Source organism: Felis catus, chromosome E1, assembly GCF_018350175.1.
Source record: "Felis catus isolate Fca126 chromosome E1, F.catus_Fca126_mat1.0, whole genome shotgun sequence".
Lineage (NCBI taxonomy): Eukaryota > Metazoa > Chordata > Mammalia > Carnivora > Felidae > Felis > Felis catus.
The window spans coordinates 42,924,953-42,947,014 of record NC_058381.1 but is presented as its reverse complement, the minus strand read 5'-3'; the positions used below and the strand labels follow the sequence as shown (position 1 = coordinate 42,947,014).

Genomic DNA, 22,062 nt, shown 5'->3' with positions numbered 1-22,062 from the left:
TGCAGAGAGGCTGAGCAAGGGGGACAGGAGTCCGGTGGGACTGAGGCAGGAGCTTAAGTGTGGCCCAGGGAGAAGGCCAGGGAATGCAGCCTCTGCCTCTCTTGCCCCCTCGGGGCTTCCACGTTCCCTCCATCACCCCCCCCCCCCCACACTGCTAGACAGGAACTTTCACTGACCTTCTAGACAAAGGGCTGGTGTCCAACTCCAGCCCACAGCCCCAGACTTTCAGGGAAAGGGGAGAAAGCAGGAACGTGGGACGCCTGTGTTCCGAGGGGAGGAGTCCAACAGTCTGCTAGGAATGGGGCTAGGCAGGAAACTGTAACTGGAGGCTGCTTCTGGAGGCTGTGGAGGAACTGGGTTTGTTCTTTACCAAAGTCCCAGCACTTAGCGGCCGCTTGAAGCAGGAGTGCTGAGTAGGGAAGGCCTGGGTTATGGGATCTCAGAAGTGGAAAGCAGGTCAGAGGTCATCTGGTCCAGCTCTTTCTTGGCCCACTTTCCCAGAGAAAGGACCTCCTCACCCAGTGGTCAGGGCCCCAGACCCAGCATCCGGCCCCAGGCACTGCCCACTAGTACCTCTGTCTGTGGCCGGGCTGGGGCTGGCGTGCCCAGGAGGCCCTGCCTCTGGGCACAGTGACCTCGGTGGGGTGAGAAGAGCTCTCCCCATGGCCGAGCTGTCGCCCAGCCCCTCCCCCTCAGGCTATGCCAGGGGGCGTTGCCAGGGGCAGCTTGGGCGGTGCCAGGCCGGCCCACGCCTCCATAAAGCCGTCGCTTCCCCGGGAGCGGACAGAGCTGGGCCAGCATGGAGAGGAGACGGGTCACCTCAGCGGTTCGCCGCTCCTACGTCTCCTCCTCGGAGATGGTGGGGGGAGGCCTGGCCTCCGGCCGCCGTCTGGGGCCGGGCACCCGCCTCTCCCTGGCTCGGATGCCGCTTCCGCTCCCGGCCCGGGTGGACTTCTCCCTGGCCGGGGCCCTCAACACCGGCTTCAAGGAGACCCGGGCCAGTGAGCGGGCAGAGATGATGGAGCTCAACGACCGCTTCGCCAGCTACATTGAGAAGGTGCGCTTCCTGGAGCAGCAGAACAAGGCGCTGGCTGCGGAGCTGAACCAGCTGCGGGCCAAGGAGCCCACCAAGCTGGCCGACGTCTACCAGGCTGAGCTGCGGGAGCTAAGGTTTCGGCTCGACCAACTCACCGCCAACAGCGCCCGGCTCGAGGTCGAGAGAGACAATCTGGCGCAGGACCTGGGCACCCTGAGGCAGAAGTGAGGAGCGGGTCCAGGGAGAGGGACCACATGAACAGGGAAGATGCCCCCCGCCAGCTCCAGCAGGAGTGACTGCGGGCCAGCCGGGTCTCGGGCAGGGGGCTCTGCCTCCATGCTCCTCGGCCCCTCTGTTGCCCCACCTCTGGGAGGCGAGGGCTGTCCTCGCTCCCCAAGATGACCGGAGGGCCCTGGGAGGGGGCCTAGAGTCTCAGGGACCTGATTCCCAAAGACCTCTTTGCACCTCCCCACTGGGTGGGGAAAGACCCACCCAAAGACCCCTTTGCACCTACCTCCCCACTGGGTGCACTCTCAGCACCTCCCCACTGGGGCAAGCTCTGTGGGAAGAGTCAGGGACCCCACGGGCAGGGTCTCTGCACTTCATTCACGGCAGGGCCTGGTGGCCTTGTGGAGCCCAGGTCCGTACAGAGGAGGAACGGGAAGAGAAGACTGGTGCGCCCTAGGGGGACTGGGCCCTGGGGGAAAGGAGGTGAGGGAGAGAGCAGGCAGGCCTGGCTTCAGAACACAGGTGATGCTGCCTGTCACCTGCTTATGACCCTGGTCAGGCCACTTCAGCTTGCAGAGCTGTGAAGCAGAGATTCTAATAAAACTCATTTCCAAAAGTCAGAGGAAACCCCAGGGACACGGTGTTTTGCTGAGCTGGCAGGGCATGCGTGTGTGCCCTCAAGTGCAGGAGGATGAGTGTGTTTGTGCATGCGGCAGTGAGTGTGCGCCGGCAGAGGGGCCTGTGTGAGCAGGAGCAGGTGCACCAACCTCGATAAGGCACCTCAGTAATGAGTTAAAGCAAAGGCCCTTGTCTGCTCACCCTCCTGGTCAAGGCTCTGTCTAGGACCCTCTGTCCCTCACTTCTCTTGCCATTCCACTGGTCCTGGGGGTGGGGGGAGGGGGTAGAGGGTCTCTCTGGCAGCTACCTCCAGGGAGACTGGGGCAGGGGTCCAAGATCCTCAGAAGAGCCTGGACCCAGGAATGTGTCCCCTTACCCCAGGCTCCAGGATGAAACCAACCTGAGGCTGGAGGCCGAAAACAACCTGGCCACCTATCGACAGGTCAGGGGGGTGGGAGGGGCAAGGGAGGGGGGTAAGGGGTTGAGGGCAGCTCACCCAAGCCCAGCCCCCAAGCCCAGCCCTCCAGAGCAATGTGCTGCTCTCCCCAGCCACAGAAGGTGGGATCAGACAAGGCTAGGAAGTGGGGAAGAGGAGTCTGGGGTCCCAGCAGCCTTTTGCACCCTCCCTACTCCAGGAGGCAGATGAAGCCACCCTAGCCCGTCTGGATCTGGAGAGGAAGATTGAATCTCTGGAGGAGGAAATCCGGTTTTTGAGGAAGATCCATGAGGAGGTAAGGCCAACACGGAGGTTGAAGCCGACGGAGACAGAGAGGGTGAGATTGAGAAATACACAAAGACAGAACAAAAGTGAGAGAGAAAGAGAGACAGAGAGACAGAGAGACAGAGAGGCTGAGGGAGACAGAGACAAGAGAGCATCCTCAGCCCCTGGTAAGATTCTCACACACTCACCCCACTTGCTGAGAATTATAACAGGCCTTGTCTCTCTCATTTTTTATTTCACTACAGCCCCGTGAGGTAGGAACCCTTCCAGTACTATCTCCTTCTCACAGAGGAGGAGACCGAAGCCCAGAGAGGTTAAAGAACTTGCTGAGATCACACAGTCAGTCTCTCTGACATCACCCCCACTGCCACCTGTCTCCATTTAAGTGAGAGCTATTCATTTTTAAAAGACACCACTGAGCTCTGACTTCAGATTATGGATTAGGAATCCACGACTCCATGGAACCTGGAAACCCACAGGCACACTTGCAGTGCTCCTGCCTGGCCAAACCTGGGAGGAGGACACCATGAGGCCCCCAAATGACCCTCTGCCTCACCTAGCCCGTGCCATGCCACTGCCTCTAACTAGGACTGTCCCATTTCCCTTAGCCAATGTCAGGGTCCACGGGGCAGGCAGACAAGGGCATAGCATTGTGGGGGAAACCCCAGCTGCGGCCTGGGCCCAAGCCCTGGCATCCCTTCTCTCATCCTGGCCAGGAGGTGCAGGAACTTCAGGAGCAGCTGGCCCGGCAGCAGATCCATGTGGAGATGGACGTGGCCAAGCCGGACCTCACGGCAGCCCTGAGAGAGATCCGCACGCAGTACGAGGCAATGGCGGCCAGCAACATGCATGAGGCAGAGGAGTGGTATCGGTCCAAGGTAGCCCTGACTGTGGGCCAGCCTGCCTCCTCCAGGCAGCCCTCCTGGCTCCATACAAAAGAATGGGGGAATGGGGTGGAGAAGGCTGGGAGAGGATCCTCTTCGGGTGATTGACCTTCACCAGAGACGTGAGGTGGCTTCCCCAGGGCCACACAGACGTCATAACTTCCAATAAGTACTTATCATGACTGTTAATTATCATTATTACTGTTCCTGCTACTATTATTGCTAGCCAATATTGTTGTGTGCCAGGCCCTGTGCTTTGCAGGCATTATCTTACTCACTATGAAGAAGGTACTATTCTTTGACAGATGAGAGAATTGGAGTCCAGAGAGGTTAACTAATTTGCTCAAAGTCACACGGTTCCTAAACGGTAGAACTGGGTGTCTAACCCTACCCATTGCCCTTGGGAGCCTTCATTCTTGATGCCTCTGCTGTGTCCTGGGTTACTGAGCATCCACTGCCTGTCAGCAGGCAGGACACAGAGACATGTTCGACCAGGGAGATGTGATGTGCACCCAAATATGGTGTCCAGAGAGAACACTGCTGGGCAGAGTTTATATGCGGGTGGGTGGATATTGTCGAAGGGAGGGCATTTGGGCTCGGCAAGACTGGCAGCCTAAGGACCTGAAGAGAAGAGGGAAGGGGCATTCTGAGTGCAAGAAAGCACGGAGGGGCAGTGGCCCGGGGATGCTAGTCCAGGGTCCAAGCTGAGGAGTATCAGTGGCAGATGGTTCTGGGCAGGTCAAGGCCTGATGGAGCCATGAGAGCTTCACTCCAAGTTGAGGGGAGAGAGGGCTATTAGAACCCGGGGTTCTGCTCACCAGAACCCCCTGTCCACAGCAGAGGAGGACAGGGTTCAGGCTCCTGGATACAGCTGCCAACCCAGGAGATTCTGGATTCTGTGGCAAATACCATCTGTTCAGTCGTCCCCTGCCCAAGCACTGTGCTCAGTGAGGGAGACCTACAGGGCGTTGTGTGCCCTCCCTCCCTGGGTCTCCGTCTATGGGAATAATCCCACCCAGAGCCAAAGTCCTGGGGGAGACCTGGACACCAAGCCTGGAGTCCTGTCCATCTCCCTGATTTCCCAGAGACCATGCCTTCCCACCCACCCAGCCGTGCGCCCCAGACGTGCAGCCCAGCCGCGCCCCCGCTTAGGATCCTCTCCCCACTAGTTTGCAGACCTGACCGACGCCGCAGCCCGCAACGCTGAGCTGCTCCGCCAGGCCAAGCACGAGGCCAACGACTACCGGCGCCAGCTACAGGCCTTGACCTGCGACCTGGAGTCCTTGCGCGGCACAGTGAGCGCGGGGCCTCAGCGGGTGTGGGCAAGCCGGAGGGGGGGACCTGCAACCCTTGCAGCCTTGCAGCCTGGAGAGAAGGGCCAGGGGCGGGCACCAGGACTGAGGGCTGGGGCTCTGAAAAGTTACTTGGCAGGGTGGGGGCGGGCAGAGGCAGGGCAGGGGTCCTGGTTGGGATGGGTGGGGGTGGTGTGACTCTACCTCGAGGCACCAGCCCGCTCCACCCACAGAACGAGTCCTTGGAGAGGCAGATGCGGGAGCAGGATGAGCGCCACGCGCGGGAGGCGGCAAGTTACCAGGAGGCACTGACCCGGCTGGAGGAGGAGGGGCAGAGCCTCAAAGACGAGATGGCGCGGCATCTGCAGGAGTACCAGGACCTGCTGAACGTCAAGCTGGCCCTGGACATCGAGATCGCCACCTACAGGAAGCTGCTGGAGGGCGAGGAGAACCGGTGAGCCCTAGAGAGTCAGTCCTCCCTGCTGCCCCTCCCTGGTCTCTCCTTGCTCCTTTCAGGGACTGCCTTATACAGCCTGCGTCCAGGCCCCTCCTATGCCCGTACCCAGCACAGTGCTGGCCTAACACACAGTTATATTCCATAAATGTTTGGTGAATGAATGAATGGATTCAATTCAATCCATGAGATCCCAGGGCAAGGACTTGGGCCACCCCCTAAACTAAAAGGCTCACTCCCCACCCTCCCAATGAAGACTGAACTTCTTTTCCCTCGACTGACCTCTTTTGCCTCCTCGGAACTTTCTTCACCACTTCCTCCTCCCTTCTGCCATCTTCGGGCCTCCATTGTCCTTCCAAAAGACATGTTCCCCTCCCAGACAATACCCCAGCCCCCTGCAGACTCTTGCAGCCCCAGAGAGCATGTTGGCTGCTGGGGAAAGCCAGGGGATGGGCTGAGCCTTTCCTGGCAAGGAGAAGGGCCTCAGGCTGTCACGATAACCCTGGACCGGGACCTGACCTGGGGATGACCTTGGGCAGCCCAGTCACTCTTCTCCCTTTGCTGTCTTTCAGCATCACTATTCCCGTGCAGACCTTCTCCAACCTGCAGATCCGAGGTCAGTAGAGCAGGGCCCTGTGGGCAGGGTGTTGGATTCCCGCTTCCTGCCCCGTGTGGGCTGCTGCTCTGGCGTGGGGCCAAGGACCAGGGCAAAGGGGCCCAGGGGGCCTTCATAATTCACCACAGAGCTTCCAGCCAGAACACAGTATCCCAGGGCATTCCAGGTGGGGCCCGCAGCTGCTCCTGTCCTGCTCTACCCTGTGTCCTGCTCCCTAACCCTGCGCCCCATCCTATAGCAGAACCGGGTGAAGGTCTCAACCTCTGTCCTATCCGCAGATCCCTGAGCAAGCTCTGCCCATCTCAGTGTTTTATGTTTATGTCTTTGTTTTTAACTGCTTGTCACTACAGGGGGCAAAAGCACCAAAGAAGGGGAAAGTCACAAGGTCACAAGACATCTCAAAAGGCTCACAATACAAGTTATACCAATACAGGCTCACCAGATTGTAAATGGAGCCCCGCCGGCTCTCGGTTAGCAGCCTGCCTCTCAGACACAGTGCTTTTCTCAGCTTGTCGGGGAACGAGCCTCACCAAGCCCATTTTCCCTGCCCTCTCGGGCTTCCTCCTCCCAGGTTTTTCCCTAAAGGGCCAAGCTTGTGTCATTTTCCCAGCAACCTCAGTGCCCAGCCCAGGACCTGGCACAGAGTAAATGTAGGTTAAACTAGCAGAGCTGGCTGGTGTTCAAAGTGATATGTCCTCTGGTGCTCAGATGAGATGCTCTGGGGCCTCTGAACAAACGCCAGCCTCTGCCTTTCCTCTTCCCCATCACCGGGAGGCCCCTAGGGTCTTGCTGTGCCCAACGGCCAGGTTCTCTGCTTGATTCGTCTGTCCCCAAGGCTCCATGGCTCAGCTCAGTGCTGATTCAGCCCAGAGGATCATTTCCCCCTGGACTGCTGCTCTCGTAGTGGATAAAGTTTTATGCTCCCTGCTCTTAATTTTAAATATTAGTGTGACATGTTACATTTTCCTCTCTGAGGTGGGGGAGGAACCTAAATGACTTCTTACTTGTAAGTGGCCCTCAAATGATTCTTGTCTAAGGAAAAAAAAAATCTTCTGCTCCAGAAATTTAGGAACACTAGATATGTGTATCCCCCAGGGCTTAGTTCAGTATCAGAAGTTTAACCAGGCAGAGTGGGTCATCGAGGTAATATTGCCAGGTGCCAAACAGTAAAGGGTCAGTAGGGCCCAGAGAATTGGCAGAGGGAAGTAGAAGAGGGGAACAGGAACGGGAAAGGGACCCACGAGTATTGAGCACTAATAACATGCTAGTCACTTAACATACATTATTTCAGTTAAAGGACTCCTCATTCCCACCTAGAGAAGTAGACCCCATCATCCCCATTTTGCAGATTAGGAAACTGAGGCTGGAAGAGGTAAATTAACTTGCCCACAGTCTTGTGGCTGAGCTGGGACTTGAGCTCTGGCCTGCCTGATTTCAAAGCTCATGTGCTCCTTCCTTGGCACAGTGCTGGGTGGTCAGAAAGCCAGGTGCCAGGTGACGGCTTGCAGAGGGACTGAAATGCAGCCAGGCCAGGAAAGTGAGCAGAGCACTGGATGGAGCAGCCAGGCCCTGCTTAGCACCATGGGGACTTTGGGGGTCTTCATCCTCTTTGAAAAAGCCTAGGCCCGGGGCACCTGGGTGGCTCAGTCAGTTGAGTGTCCGACTCTTGATTTCAGCTCAGGTAATGATCCCAGGGTCATGGGATCAACCTCCGCATTGGGCTCCACACTGAGCGTGGAGCCTGCCTTGCATTTCTGTCTCTCTCTCCCTCTCTCTCTCTTTCTCTCTCTCTCTCTCCCTCTCTCTTCCCCTCTGCCCCTCTCCCTGGCTTGTGCTCTCTCCTCCTCTCTCTAAAATAAAAATAATATTTAAGGAGTGCACCTGTTGGGATGAGCACTGGGTGTTGTATGGAAACCAATTTGACAATAAATTTCATATTAAGAAATAATAACATAAAATTTAAAAAATAATAATAATGAAGGATCCTAGGCCCTCTCTGCCTGGTTGGGATAGACTTTCATACTCAATCCTCATGATTGTGGGTTTCATAGAGAAGTTGGGGGTAGGGGAAAATGTCTAGTGACACAAGAGCCCACAGGCCTCTTGTCCCCATGTCTGCAGAAACCAGCCTGGACACCAAGTCCGTGTCAGAAGGCCACCTTAAGAGGAACATTGTGGTAAAGACCGTGGAGATGCGGGATGGAGAGGTAAGGAGGGCAGACCCGAGATTCTGGCCCCATCAGGCTCTGGCTGCCTCCAGGAATTTTCGAAGCCAGGCTTTGGAAAAAAGCCTGAACTGGCACAGAGAAGGTTCTCAATCACTCGGAAAAGCTTCCCAGGGAGGCTCTGGAAGAGGGGAAGGAACCTGGATGTAATTCAGTTCCCTATCCCTTCCACTGTTAGTTCTAGGGAGCCTGGGTGCCTAGGCACTGACGGGTCTTCCCCCGTCTCACCCTGACTCAGATGCCCCCAGCACAGGCCTGGGGGAGAGAAGAAGAAGATTAAAGTTAGCAGTTTTCACTCCCATCTTTCAGTTTCCAGCTTGATAAAAGGAACCCGCCCAAGGAAAGGGAAGAGGGGATTTGGCATAACCGCCTTGCCATCATGCCAGCAACAGTACTGGCTAATCTTACCATACCAGGCCACCATGTGCCAGGCATGGTGCTAAGTGCTTACAGGTGTTACCTCATTTCCTGACAACTGCATGGGAGAATTCTGGTTCCCAGCATAGAAAAGAAAGACCCAGGAAAGCTGGGGACTTGTCTAAGGTCACATAGCCTAGCGGTAGTGGGCCTGATGTCTGTGTGGGCCCCTAACTAATGTGCTGTGCGCTTCTCTGTCCCCTGCAGGTCATTAAGGAGTCCAAGCAGGAGCACAAGGATGTGATGTGAGGCAGGACCCCCAAGGTGGCCCCTACCCCATAGTGTGAGAGGCCTGAGCAGGAGATGGGATTGCTGTCCCCGTCTCTGATAGCTGATTTCCCCAGACCCGAGTTCCCACCCACCCCAGCTGTTCCCCTCATCCCTCGGTCTCTATGCCAGCTCGCTGCCCTAAGCTCTGTCAGTATTAGGCCTGCACCCCCTGCCCCCTGCACCCAGTAACTCCAACTAACAAGGCACTCACCCCAAAGGGTGAGCAGCTTGGGTTAGAACTAGGAGGAAGGAGAGAAGTGGGGGAAGGTAGGGGCCCCAATAAATCACCTGGATTTCCCTACTCCCCGTTGTCATGGCAACTGTTGGCGGAGCCAGAGGTCCCTGAGGGTACCTGGGAAGTGGACCTTTGAGTGTCCTCAGGCTGCTGGAGAAAAAGGAGACCCTGGGACAGGAAAGGGAAATCCCCACAGAGGTTTCTTCTTCTAGACTGACCCTGAGCAGTCTGAGAGTGGGTGGGGCCATCCTGCCACCTGGAGTAATCACCGAACGGAATACCTGGCTTGCCCAGATCCCAGAAGGGCCTCCTGGGTGATGATTCAAGTGTCTCAGTCCCACTGAGCTGCCACGTGGGCACCCTGTCGGCATGCCATGGGCATGTGGGAGCTTGATTCTCAGGACTTGGGGGATCTATAGTGTAAGTGGAGAGGGAAGGGGTGCTGAGAAGGAGTAGAGGGGAGCTGCTTGACCTCTAGGTTGGGTACAGAGAGGTCAAGCCCAGGAGTCCTCCCTCCATAATGCTGGAGGGGAGGCAGGTGGAGATGGTGGAGGCCATTGGGATGATGCTAGACATCCGAGATGGGGGTTGTGGATGGCCAGTTACACTTGGCCTCTGGGTTGTGGGAATCAAGGAAGTGACTCATCCTCTTGAAAATGCTGAAATAAGAGAGAGGGGGGCTGCTGGCCCCGGGGGCAGGGCACACCTTGTCCCAGTTCTAAAGGCTCCTTTCTTGCTGCATAATCCCTCCACCCAACCTCTAAGCCAACGCTGCTGCTGCCTCCAGACCCCAGCAAAGGCTGCTGAGTGAAGCCACTGCCACATATTTGACATTCTCCACCCTCCAGTGACCCACTGCTTTTCCCTAACCCAAGCACCTTTTATCAAATACAAAATGTATCCCCATATTGTAGGTAGCACCCTATTTTATAATTTAGAAAATGGGAGGCATGAGCAGAGTAAAGAACATGGTTTGTGTTCCTGCAGTCTGGAGGTGGGGCTGTGCAGGGCAGACACTTCCACCCAGAGCACCTGCACCACTCCATGGGAAGATTGGGGTTGGTGTGGGCAGGCACAGGACTCTCTGTGTCCGGAAATAGGGCTGAGAGGGCCTGCTCCAGGGTCCCCCTCACCCTGTTAAGGCCAGAGAAGTGAGAGTCCCTCCCCTTTTCTAAGACCTGGTGCCCTTTCCCCCTCCCTCCCAGCCACCCACTGTTGCTAACCTTCAACCTTGAGGGCACCATGCAGCCTTTAGTCACTGAAGTAAATAAAGACATTTGCTATGTCCTTCCCGGGAGTGGACTTGGATCTGTTCAGGAGAGGCTGGGGCTGGGGGAGGGGGCAGGAAGTAGCCTTGGACAAGATTCAACTTGCTTCTTATTACTGATCATCTTGAGACCCCAAACCCCATTTGTGGCAGCAGCCACAGGACAAATCCCACCTCCAATCCTGCTCCACATGGCAACCCTGGTGCCCTTCCCCCCTCCCCCCTCCATCCCTCTACCCCTCTTCTCACCCAGTCCCCAGTCCTGGGAAAGCCCTAACTTTGACCTCCACTTTCCTCCTGCATTTTTCCCCATTCTAGTTTTTACCTTTATGCCTAAACCTGACATTTCTACCTGCCAGTCTGGGGTCAAGGTTGAGGAGGAAGGGAAAGAGGACAGGTACTAGGCTCCCTTTTCCTCTCCCTGCTGCCCCCAATTCAACCAGTACCCACTGGGCAATCCTTGAAGGCAAGAAAATAAAGCACCTCAAACACGATGCCAACATCAAAAAGGCTGTTTGATAAATATTACGTTCACTTCTTCCTTCTCTGAGCATGATGTCAGAAGACGTGCACTCTGGCCACTTCTGTACCGGCCTCAGTCCCCTGTCTCCTACCTGCCTCAGGCTTCCCCACTTGCCAAGGAGCAGGTTGTAACTAACAGATTTATCCACACCCCCCAGCCCTTGCCACACGTTCCAGCCCAGGATGCCCACCCGGAGGCATCCGGTATCATTTAACAGACACATCTGAGCACAACTGGTCTTCAGAGCTGGGGAAGAGGGGGGTCTAGGGGGAGAAGTTGGGACAACAGCGAAATAAGTAACAGCAGCAACGACAGAGGTGAATGGTGACAAAGACTGCCGTGATGAACAGGTAGCCTATCAGGGTCAGTTCCACGGCAGAGCGAGTCTCAGGGTCCGAGAATGAGGGCCGGTAGCGGCCTTGAGACGTGACACCCAGTCGGAACCCAGCGACCTGCACCCCCTGCCGCCAGCAATAGTAGATGCCCCGGTCACTTAGCTGGGTGAAGCGGATGTGGAGATGGTTGCCGTGGTCGATGAACACCCTCATGGACCTGTTGACGCCCTTCAGGTACTGCGTTCGGTAGAGGTACTGGCGGTCCTTGTCCCAGGCCACGGCGTGCTCCGGCCGGGCCCCAGGACAGGAGATGATGAGTCCGTGGCCCAGCCTCTGCTGGTGGAACTGAATGGGCACCTGAGGCACCCAGGGCCGGCTGCCCACTTTGGACACGTAACTGAAGATGGCCATCACGCCCTGCTGGGTCGTCTTCTTCTCACAGGGCACCACGCAGCTCTGAACCAGTAGCTCGGGCTTGTGCTCCCTGGCCGTGGCCCGAAGCTTCCAGGGCACGGCCTGCGAACCACAGGACACCACATCGGGCAGCGTCTTCTGGTAGCGTGGGGAGAGATCTGGGCTCCTCAAGTAGCAGAGGCCAATGCGCCACTGCTCCCCACGGACCCCACAGCGGTCGCAGGGGGTCCACTCCCAGAAGGCGGTGAAGATGTGGAGGCTCCCACGGTGCTCGTCTGCAAAGGGCTCCTGGCCCAGGTCCTTGAAGGTGGCCACCATTCCCTCACCGCTCTGGATGTCCACATCATAGGCGTAGAAGTAGTCCCCCTTGCGGGTGCCACAAAAATACAAGCCCGAGTCCTCGGGCTGGGCCCGGAAAACCAACAGGCTGAACATGCGGATGCTGAAGCGGACCAGCATGTCACTGCCCACACGCGCCTGGGTTTCCTCTGTCAGCACCCGCCCGTCGAAGTCTGTCAGCACTTTGGTGTGGCTGCTCCCTAGGTGCTTTTGATAGTACCAGACTACAGCAGACACCTCCTCGGGCTTGCAGCGGCAGGGAAGCTCAAAGCTCATGTCTGCCAGGTAGGCTGCGTTGTCAAATATCAGAAAAGCGGGGCAGGGGGTCCTCTGAAAGATGTCCTCCTTCTCCACGATTTCAAAGGCCTGGAGACTCCCCCACACCCACAGGAGCACCGTGGTGTGGGCCAGGTTCATGCCTGCAGGAGGCAATGGTCAGAGGGGGCAGGGCAAAACCAAGGCACTAAAGGTCTGGGCTTCTAGAAATCACTGCCAGGGCGAGAAAGGATTGGGCAGCCAGGAAGAGAAGCAAGAGTCTGCAGAGAAAGTGGCCAAAGGCCAGGCAATTTATTCCTAGCTGATGCACAGGATGTCCTTCTCCTGTTCCAGATAGGATCGTGAGGGAAAACCATTCTAGAACCTGGCCCTCTCCCCATTCTAGAACGCTGGCCCTCACTCAAGAATGGGTCAGGGGAAACCGGAATGAGAAGTGCTAGAACAGGAAAATCTCTGCCTTCCTGCTCTAGGCCCTGCTTGGGTGCTTGGTGGAAAGGTTTTCCCTTTGGTTAATCCAGGAGTTGAGGAAAACCCACCCGCCTGCACATCTGGCCAGATGTGCAGCCTAGGAGGCCGGCCAGACCTAACCTGATTGCTTGGGGCTTTCCCAGGCCCAACCTGTACAGGAATTCAGTCCCTGAGGAAAATACCTTACTTCAAAGGAGGTAGCCTTTGATTATTTGTCGATTAAATGTCCAATCATTTGTTGGGGTATTCTTGTTAAGAGCTATGGAGATCATGGGGCACCTGGGTGGCGCAGTCGGTTAAGCGTCCGACTTCACCCAGGTCACGATCTCGCGGTCCGTGAGTTCGAGCCCCACGTCAGGCTCTGGGCTGATGGCTCAGAGACTGGAGCCTGTTTCCCATTCTGTGTCTCCCTCTCTCTCTGCCCCTCCCCCGTTCATGCTCTGTCTCTCTCTGTCCCAAAAATAAATAAAAAACGTTGAAAAAAAAAATTAAAAAAAAAAAAAAAGAGCTATGGAGATCAGTGTTTGTTTATCACAGAAGATTAATGATTTTGGTTTTTCCTTTTTTTTTTTTTTTTTGAGTGGAGGCTTTAACTGGTATAGCCGGCATCTGGTTGGGCCCACATTCATCTCTCATGGCCACGGGCTAGAGGTTTGGCAGAGGAAGGGTGGGAAGCAAAACTCTTTCAAGTTCTTAGGCCCTTGACCATCCTGCTGATCTACACAGTTCAGAATACTGAGCCACCAAGGGGCTGGAAAAGTCAGGAAGATTCGATTCTTTTATTTGCTCTGAAAATTCCAAGCTGAGAAGGAAATCAGGTGTGGGCTTCTCATTACAGTCCTGCAGAGCCCCCAGGACAACAAGCAGAAAAAGCCTCCAGTGACCACTGGGGGGCTCTGGAGGCAACTGGTCCGGTCAATCCACCTGGTACACCCCCAGCAACTCTTGCAAGAGCCTTTCCTCCTCCTGGATCTCACCAGGCTGCTCCTCCAGACCCCGCTCCTCCTCCTGGCCGAGCCCCTCCTCCTCCTCTGTGGGTCTGAGAGTACTCATGGCCTGCAGCTTCTGAAACAGGCCTCTGCAGGCCTCTCTCTCCACCTGGCTCAGCAGGCTCAGGTTCAGGGTGAAGCGCCCGGTGCTGGCCAGGCTGCGCAGGATCCCTAGCACCACCAACCGGTCGGTTGGCCTCACGTGTTCGGCCAGTGCCACCAGCAGCTCCCCTAGAAGTCCGAACCCCACGTCCATCTGGAAGAGGTGACCCAGCTTTGGACCTCCGAGCTGCAGCAGGGCCTGGTAGCGCTCTGGCCCACTCCGCAGGTGTCGCCGCCAAGCACGGTAGAACTCTGCGGAGGTCTCGGGCTGGACAAGTGTTTTCTCCTGGATCACAAGGAAGGAAAGGAAGTCCAGAGTTCTCCCAGCTGCTCTGCGACACTGAGACAGTGACAGTGAGGGAAGACTGTGGATTTTCATCTTAGCTCTAGTGTTGCTCTCTGAGCACTGGGTAGGCTGTGGTCCCTGTAGGCTTGGTTTTCAGATGAGGGAACTGGGAATGGGACAGGGAGGGAGGGTCCCAAGGAACCTGGCCATGATTTGAGAATCTCAGTTGTACCGGGATGTTCCCACTGATGAATGCGGACATAGCCCTGCTCTATGAGAGTAAGTCAGGCTTTACTCTGAGCAGGGCAGAGCGATGATGGAAACCTCAGAAAGAGAGAAAGGAATTCAAGGTGAGTGTTAAGAATCTGACAGGCTGGGCCTCTCTCCCAACAGTGCCACAGGATCATTATACTACCTACCATATAACCTGGGAGCAGAACAACTCCAGTCTCATCTGAGAGTGCAAGTCAAAGGACTAGTCGTGGAGGAGACCTGCCTGGCCCACCTTTCCGACTTGTTCCACCCAGTTTAACTCACCCTCACCATCTGCTGGTTGCTTTTCTTTCTGGGATTGGAGGCAGAAACCTGCCTCTGTTGGTTTAACATGAGAAATAAGGAAGAAGTATGGGTGGTAAGGAGACAGGATTAGAGGTTTGGGCAGAGAATCCTACTGGGCTGAAGAGGCTGGGCCTCACCCACCTGGGAGATTTCAGTGGCCTCCTCCTGGGAGGTCCCTCTCTGAGTAGTGTGACAGTTCCAGGGCACAGTCCTCTTTCCTCCTATCTTGTCTTTCCGCTCCAGTGGCTTCAGATGTGATGCAAGGACAATACCCCTGTGGGCAAAAGCCAGAGACTGGAGGACGGACTTAATGCTATCTGTGGATGTGAAGTGGCTAGACTTTGCATAATAGAGACTAAACCTATCAACAAGCCAATATGACAATAATGATAGCAGCAACAATAGCTGACAGCTTTTGAGCACCTCCCATGTGCCAGGCACTGTGCTCAAAATCTTACATGTAATTATTTATTTAATTGTAACAATAATTACTCTCTCTTACAGATGAGGGATAGAAGCTCAAAGAGGTTAAATAACTTGCACAAGATCAGATACGTAGCAGAAGGTAGGGCCAGGACTGAGCCCAGAATTGTCTGACTTCAAAACACATGCTCTTATCCACACTCATCCACATAGTAACAGGAGCTGAGAAAAACAGCATTAAGCGAACCTGAACTCCTCATAGGAAGCCACCTTCTGTTCCACTGCCCGGAACTTGGCAGCATTCTCCCGTTTGTATTTCTCATCAGCAGCGAGTGCAGCCTGCAGCTCTTTCTCCAAAGCCTTGAAATCAATGATGTTGTTCCTTTCCATGATCTGTTTCTAGGAAGGCAAAGGAAATGGACATCATGGAGGGTCAATATCAGGGAGGAGGATGTGTCTGCATTCTTTGCCAGCCTACAAAAATCCCAAAGTACTCTGGATATCTTTCCACTTATCTTGTTGGATGGTGTTACAAAAACACTCAGGGCCCCTGAGTGGCTCAGTCAGTTGAGTGTCTGACTCGATTTCAGCTCAAGTCATGATCCTGCAGTCGTGCGTTTGATCTCCGAGTCGGGCTCTTTGCTGAGCGTGGAGTCTGCTTGGGATTCTCTCTCTCTCTCTCTCTCTCTCTCTCTCTGCCCCTCTCCCTCTCATGCATGCTCTCTCTCTCTCTCTCTCTCTCTCTCTCAAAAAAAAAAAAATCTAATTCTCTACAGGGGGAGCGGAGTTGCAGTGAGAACTTGCTTAAGACTTGTCACGGAAAGTACAGAGTACTGACTTTCAGTTTAGAGCCCTGTCTTTAAAAAATTTTTTCTTAATGTTTATTTATTTTTGAGAAGAAGAGACAGAGTGTGAGGGGGGAGAGGCAGAGAGAAAGGGAGATATAGAATCTGAAGCAGACTCCAGGCTCCAAGCTGTCAGCACATAGCCGGACATGGGGCTTGAACTCACAAACCACAGGATCATGACCTGAGCCAAAGTTAGACGCTTAACCCACTGAGCCACCCAGGCGCCCCTGGAGCCTTGTCTTAATTTTGTTCTCAGCCTCTAAAAATATTTTAATTTTGGTGCTTCTACTGAAGAGACATTTGGGTCTCAGGATTCAGTCCCTTCACCATTCCATATGGGCTCACTCTATAGTGAGGTGCTATGACAGAGGACCTCCCACAGAAGCAGAACTACTGTTAACTATACTCTTGAGCCCAGGGATAAAATTTCACCCATCATTAAATGTTTTTAATGGGGAATGATACTTTCCACCCAAACCAGATGCAATGACTGAGCAGGAAATGAAGCAGAAGTGGCAGAGGAAGGGGCTCTATGATCCCAGTTCCCAAATCCCTCCGTCCAGAACAGGGCTGGAGCACAGGTTCCTAGATACTTGAGCAACCTCTTCAGTTCTGCCACTGTACAATGGCATTCTGCAACCTCTGCTTATGTGAGGCTGATTGATCCGTTCTACAGAAAAATCCTCTACATGGGTTCTAGTCCGGGCTCTGGCATTTACTTGCTGGACCTCTCTGAACCTCAAACTTTTGCGGCATTGTGCCAGACTTTGTGGCGGAGCCATCACCAACAGCCCTAGGGCAGGGAAGCAGGAGGTCTGGACCAACCCCTTAGCCCTTCCGCTCCACCCCAGCATGGGTAAGCTGAATACCTAGAAGGGGTCTGGGCAGGCCAGGAACTGAACTCAGATGTCCTGGCGCCTGTCCAGTTCTGAGCCCTCCCCAATCATTGAAAGACAACAAACTAACCATTCCGCTCCCCCGCCCCTGCCCACCACCCCCGGAGCTCAGGCCTTGGTTTCCTCGCTTTCTTTGGGAATCCCCAGATACACCAGAACAGCACAGCTCAACGTGGACCACGCCCAGCAGCTGTAGTTGCTCAGCAACTGCGCCAACAGCCTGGCCACGTGATCGTCCCGAAGGCCCCCCCCCCTTTCAGGGTGTCTTCAAGGCGCCTGATCAGATTCGTGCCTCCTCAGGCCTCAGTCTCTTTGAAGCAGCCCACATCTTGGTTTGGGGACCCACGACGCCACCTCCTCGGTTCCTGGGTCCGCGGCTGGCATTCCTCCCAGCCGGCCCTCAGGCAAAGGACTGTCCCCGGAGCAGAAACGCGTTTGCGGGGTCCTTCCGAACGGCGGGCGCAGCGGTGCGGCGGCGTGGGGCGGAAGCGCGGTCTCCGGCCCGGGACTAGGAGCATTTGGCTGGGAGAGCGGCAGGTGAGCTGGCGCGGGGTCAGCGTCAGGGGCAAGTTGCTCCGTCTGGGATGAGAAATTAAACAATGTCAGATCTGGAAGGGACGTTGTAAGCTTTCTGCCCCTTTCGCTTTACAGATGGGTAAACAAGCGTGGAGCAAGAAAGGGAAAGAGACGCCCCCCCACACAGCCCGCACCTCGATTCCGGGCTTCCCTCAATGTCGACCCGTGCATAAAATTCCTTTCCTGGGCAGAGGTCGTTGTCTTACTGTCCAGTCCCATCTCATCCCTCTTCCATTTCTGCCTTCTTCACTTCTTCTCTACCAAGCTCCCTCCGTCCTTATTCTGTAGCGGGAAGCTGCAGTGAGGTTTGGCCACTAGTTTTGTGCAACTGTGGGCAAGTCAGCTATCTTCTCTGTACCTTGTAGGAGGCATTCATTCATTCAACAGATACTTACCGAGGTCTTGTTTTGTGCCAACACAGTTCTAAGTGAAAAAACAAACAAACGACTTTGCTTAAATCATAGTTGAGGAGATGATAGTGAAAATGACGTGAACAGGTACATGTGAAGGAGGGACTAGTGCTAATAGTAATAAAACAGTGGAAGTCGGGGGTTGGAGAATGTGTGTAGGGGGACTATATTTGTTGTTAATGTTTATTTTGAGAGAAAGAGTGGGGGTGGGGCAGAGAGAGGGAGAGAGAGCCCAAGCAGGCTCCACGCTGGCAGCACAGAGCCCGATGAGGGGCTTCATCTCATAAATCGTGAGATCCTGACCTGAACCGAAAATCAGGAGCGGACACTTAACCTACTGAGCCATCCAGGCACCCCAGGGAGGACTATTTTTATTTTAGAGTGACATTGTCAGAGAGTGACATTTTGGAAGGGACCTGAGTAAAATGAAGGAACACGGTATAATATCCAAGGGAAGAGCATTTGAGAAGAGAGTAAGTGCAATGACTCTGGAGTGATTAGCTTGGTTTGTTCCATTAGCAGCCTTTTCGAAAAATGTGTGCGATTTCATGGATCTTGGGAGAATGAAATGAGCACAGATGTGATAGCTCTTTGGAAGTAAAAAGAATCTCTATGCACATGAAAGTTACTCTACTTACATTTAGTTACAAGTTTTAGAGCTAGTCCTTTACTTGAGATAAATATCACTATCTCAGAATTAAATATTTGAAACATTTATCCACTTCTACTTATGCAAGGTACTATCTTAGGCATTGGCAGCTAGGGACAAGGAATACAGTTCCCTGTATTCAAGAATGGCCAGGGGTGCCTGCATGGTTGTCGGTTAAACATCCGACTTCAGCTCAGGTCATGATCTGTGGTTTGTGGTTTCGAGCCCTGCAGGGGGCTCTGTGCTGACAGCTCAGAACCTGGAGCCTGCTTCAGATTCTCTTAGTCTCCCTCTCTCTCTCTGCCCCTTCCCTGATCACACGCTTGTGCCTGTGCACTCTCTCTCTCTCTCTCTCAAAAATAAACATTAAAAAAAAAAAAAAAGGATGGCTAAAATATGCTTGTTAACATTTATTGAGTCTGGGGTGGGGGCGGGGGAGAGAGAGAGAGAGTGAATGAATCCCAAGGAGGCTCCACGCTCAGCCTGAAGCCAAACACAGGGCTTGATCCCACAACGCTGGGATCATGACCTGAGCCAAAATCAAGAATTGGACACTCAACTCTTGATTGACGGACAATCAAGAGGATGCTCTACCAACTGAGCCACCCAGGTGCCCCTAAGTCTCATACCTTTTTATGCAGTGGAGATTACTCCATTTTCCAGTTGAGGAAATAGATTTGGAGGAGTGCAGTAACTTACTTGAAGTACATCGTTATTAAGTGACAAAGTTAGGATTCAAATCTAGGTCTTTGAACTCTTTTAACCCTTACCCCACCTCTGGTCTGTTATTACTTATAAACTGTAGGGTTGTTGGAGAGGTTAATTAGTAGTAAACTGTCATTCATGGCAGAATTAAATGCTGATTAAGGTACAAAAGGCTATAGCCATGTAGGGGAGTGAGAAATTGAGGATCTAGAAAAGCTGGAAGGAGGTGGCATTTGAGTTATTACTTTAAATAGAATTTCCATAATTGAAGTAGAGAAAACCCAGAAAATACTTATTAATTACAATGATAAAACTAGTAACTTGACATTGAAAAAGTCTGGGAAATATCACCATAATTGAGTGATTAAATTAACATCACCACTAATGAGACAAATTAAAATCGTGAACCACCTGATAAGAGATGCACTGAAAGGAACACTGCATTACTTCTGAGATATTCTGCCAAAAAAACAAAACCTGAATCTAATCATAGGGAAATATCAGGCAAGCCCAAATTAGGGGACATTTTACAAAAATCAATAGCCTGTAACCTTCAAAAGTGTAGTGTCATAAGAGTCAAGGGGAGACTGGGGAGCTGTTGTTGAATGCAAACATGGGATCCTAGGTTGGCTTTTTTTGCTGTGCAGGACATTATTAGAACAGTTTGTGGGGGTGTCTGGGTGGCTCAGTCAGTTAAGCATCCTCCTCTTGGTTTGGGCTCAGGTCATGATCTCATGGTTTGTGGGTTTGAGCCCTGCGTTGGCTCCACACTGACAATGCAGAGACTGCTTGGGATTCTCTCTCTCCCCCTCTTTCTGCCCCTCCCCTGCTCATGCTTGCTCTAAATAAATAAATAAACTTAAAAAAAACCAATTTGTGAATGTTGAATAGAGGTCTGTGGATTAGGTGGTAGTAATGTGTCACTATTCATTTTCTGATTTTGATCGTTGTGTTTTGGTTATGTAGGAAAATGTCCTTGTTTGTAGGAATCACACACACTGAAGCAGAGGTTGGAAAACTTTTTCTACCAAGGGTCAGATAGTAAACATTTTAGGCTGGTTGAGCCATATGGTCTCAGTTGCAACTACTCAACTTTGCTGTTAACAGTGTAAAAGCAATCACAGACATTATAAATGAATGAGCATGGCTGTGTTCCAATAAAGCTGTTTTTATAGACACTGAAATTTGAATTTTATGCAATTAATTTGCACATATCATGAAATATTCTTTTGATTTTTTTTTTTCAACTTTAAAAATAAAAGGCATTTTTAGCTTGGGGGCTGTATGAAAACCATCAGTAGTTGAGATTGGCCACAGGGCATAGTTTGCTAAACTCCTACTCTCAAGTAGTAGGGGGTGATGAGGCACTGTCAGCAACTTATTCTCAAGTAATTTAGGAAAAAAAATTATTTGTGCTACTTTGCAACTCTCTGGTATTAAATTATTTTAAAGTTAAAATCTTTTTAGTATTACAAGAATAGGAGAAGAGAAGGGAAACAGGGACAACAAGTAAAACAGCGAGGAGGGGAAAGTACAGGGCTTTGGGAGGAGCAGTCAGTGGGTGGCTGTAACTGGGGAGGAGATGTGTGGACGGATACAGTCAACTGTAAGGTTAGAAATACGGGGCTGTGTTGTGCAGACCTTGGCTACCTTGCCAGAATCTAACTCCTCTTTTCCTTGAATTTTAGCATCATGGATACCGACTTATATGACGAGTTTGGAAATTATATTGGACCAGAGCTTGATTCTGATGAAGATGATGATGAACTGGGCAGAGAGACCAAAGATCTTGATGAGGTAAAACAAATTTATTGCAATTTTCATCTTTCTCTTAAAAAAGAAAAAAAAGTACTGGATCATCTGTGCTCCCATAATATCCTGTGTACATCTGTCACATTGCACCTTTTTTTTTTAATAATTATTTTATGTTTATATATTTATTCTGAGAGAGAGACAGCACAGACCCCAACATGGGGCTCGAACCCACAGACTGCGAGATCATGACCTGAGCTGAAGTCAGACGATTAAGTGACTGAGCCACCTAGGTGCCCCAGTTTTTAATTTTTTTTTATAAGCCAGTTTTTTCCTTTTTTTTTTTTTTTTTAAATGTTTATTTATTGTGAGAGGGAGGAATGGAAGAGAGAGAGAATTCCGAGCAGGCTCCATGCCCAACAAGGGGCTCAATCCCACAAGACTGGGACCATGACCTGAGCGAAAATCAAGAGCCGGATTCTCAACTGACTGAGTCACCCATGTGCTCCATCCGAGTTTTTCTTTTTAAAAATATCTTAAAGAGAAGGGTGCCTGGGTAGCTCAGTTGGTTGGGTGTCTGACTTTGGCTTAGGTCATGATCTCACGGTCCATGAGTTTGAGTCCTGCATCGGGCTCTGTGCTGACAGCTCAGAGCCTGGAGCCTGCTTTGGATTCTGTCTCCCTCTCTCTGCCCCTCCCCCTCTCACTCTCTGTCTCTCAAAAATAAACATTAAAAACAATTTTTAAGAATATTTTAAAGAGATATTTTTCACCTTACAAGCAATTGGTGAATACATTCTCATTCAGATCAAATAGATAGAAAGTCTTTTTGGTCCTTATTCTATTTCACTCCTCCTAAGGTAATCATTATAACTCATGATGGCCTCATGGAAAGAATATGGGCTGGGTTATAATACAGTTAGGAGAGGTCACAGCTGATAGAACAGTGGAACCCAAAGAGTATCGATTAATGGATCACCACCAGAGGTGACGTGCCCCAGGCATCCATGGTTGGTCTCATCCTTTCAACCATTTTATCAATGACCTAGTTGAAGATAGAGAATTCACACATGACATAAGCTAACACACTGGATAGCAGACTCTTAATTCAGAGTGATCTCAACAAACTTGAATACTGAACTAAATAAAGGAATTCATTCATTATTTATAATCACTTACTGTTTGCAAGGGATCATGATACAGAGAGAGCCAAGGCACTATCTCTGCCCTCCAGGAACCTACTGCCCACC

At 52.5% G+C, this 22,062-nt stretch overlaps 4 protein-coding genes across 9 annotated transcripts in view; 2 read left to right on the top strand and 2 right to left on the bottom strand.

Annotated features, from left to right (window-relative positions):
* Positions 1-769: 769 nt before the first annotated feature.
* Positions 770-10,283, top strand: GFAP (glial fibrillary acidic protein). 2 transcript variants are annotated; one of them, XM_019818001.2, is made up of 10 exons: positions 770-1,260; positions 2,264-2,324; positions 2,518-2,613; positions 3,320-3,481; positions 4,657-4,782; positions 5,013-5,233; positions 5,806-5,849; positions 6,200-6,319; positions 7,971-8,056; positions 8,699-10,283. In XM_019818001.2, exons 1-10 carry the CDS (start codon positions 800-802, stop codon positions 8,738-8,740), a joined length of 1,419 nt encoding a protein of 472 aa, XP_019673560.2. In that variant the 5' UTR covers positions 770-799; the 3' UTR covers positions 8,741-10,283. The 2 variants fall into 2 exon arrangements, with proteins under 2 accessions (XP_019673560.2, XP_003997044.2); XM_003996995.5 differs by lacking the exon at positions 6,200-6,319.
* A 727-nt stretch (positions 10,284-11,010) lies between these two features.
* Positions 11,011-13,013, bottom strand: FAM187A (family with sequence similarity 187 member A). Its single transcript, XM_003997011.4, has one exon. The coding sequence runs from the start codon at positions 12,289-12,291 to the stop codon at positions 11,050-11,052; it is 1,242 nt and encodes a 413-aa protein (XP_003997060.1). The 5' UTR covers positions 12,292-13,013; the 3' UTR covers positions 11,011-11,049.
* Positions 13,014-13,378: 365 nt separating this feature from the next.
* Positions 13,379-16,945, bottom strand: CCDC103 (coiled-coil domain containing 103). 5 transcript variants are annotated; one of them, XM_006940427.3, is made up of 4 exons: positions 16,817-16,945; positions 15,224-15,375; positions 14,695-14,827; positions 13,379-13,995 (listed from the first exon to the last, which is right to left on the bottom strand). In XM_006940427.3, the coding sequence occupies exons 2-4, from the start codon at positions 15,364-15,366 to the stop codon at positions 13,534-13,536; spliced, it is 738 nt and encodes a 245-aa protein (XP_006940489.1). In that variant the 5' UTR covers positions 15,367-15,375; positions 16,817-16,945; the 3' UTR covers positions 13,379-13,533. The 5 variants fall into 5 exon arrangements, with proteins under 5 accessions (XP_006940489.1, XP_019673562.1, XP_019673563.1 ...); XM_019818003.3 differs by having other exon boundaries at positions 16,835-16,943; XM_019818004.3 differs by having other exon boundaries at positions 15,224-15,369; positions 16,835-16,943.
* An 83-nt stretch (positions 16,946-17,028) lies between these two features.
* Positions 17,029-22,062, top strand: part of EFTUD2 (elongation factor Tu GTP binding domain containing 2) — a 39,760-nt gene continuing 34,726 nt past the window's right edge. Inside the window, exons 1-2 of the mRNA XM_003996992.6 lie at positions 17,029-17,257; positions 20,749-20,857. Coding sequence (XP_003997041.1) covers positions 20,753-20,857 — 105 coding nt within the window. The 5' untranslated portion in view covers positions 17,029-17,257; positions 20,749-20,752. The remainder of the gene's footprint in view (positions 17,258-20,748; positions 20,858-22,062) is intronic.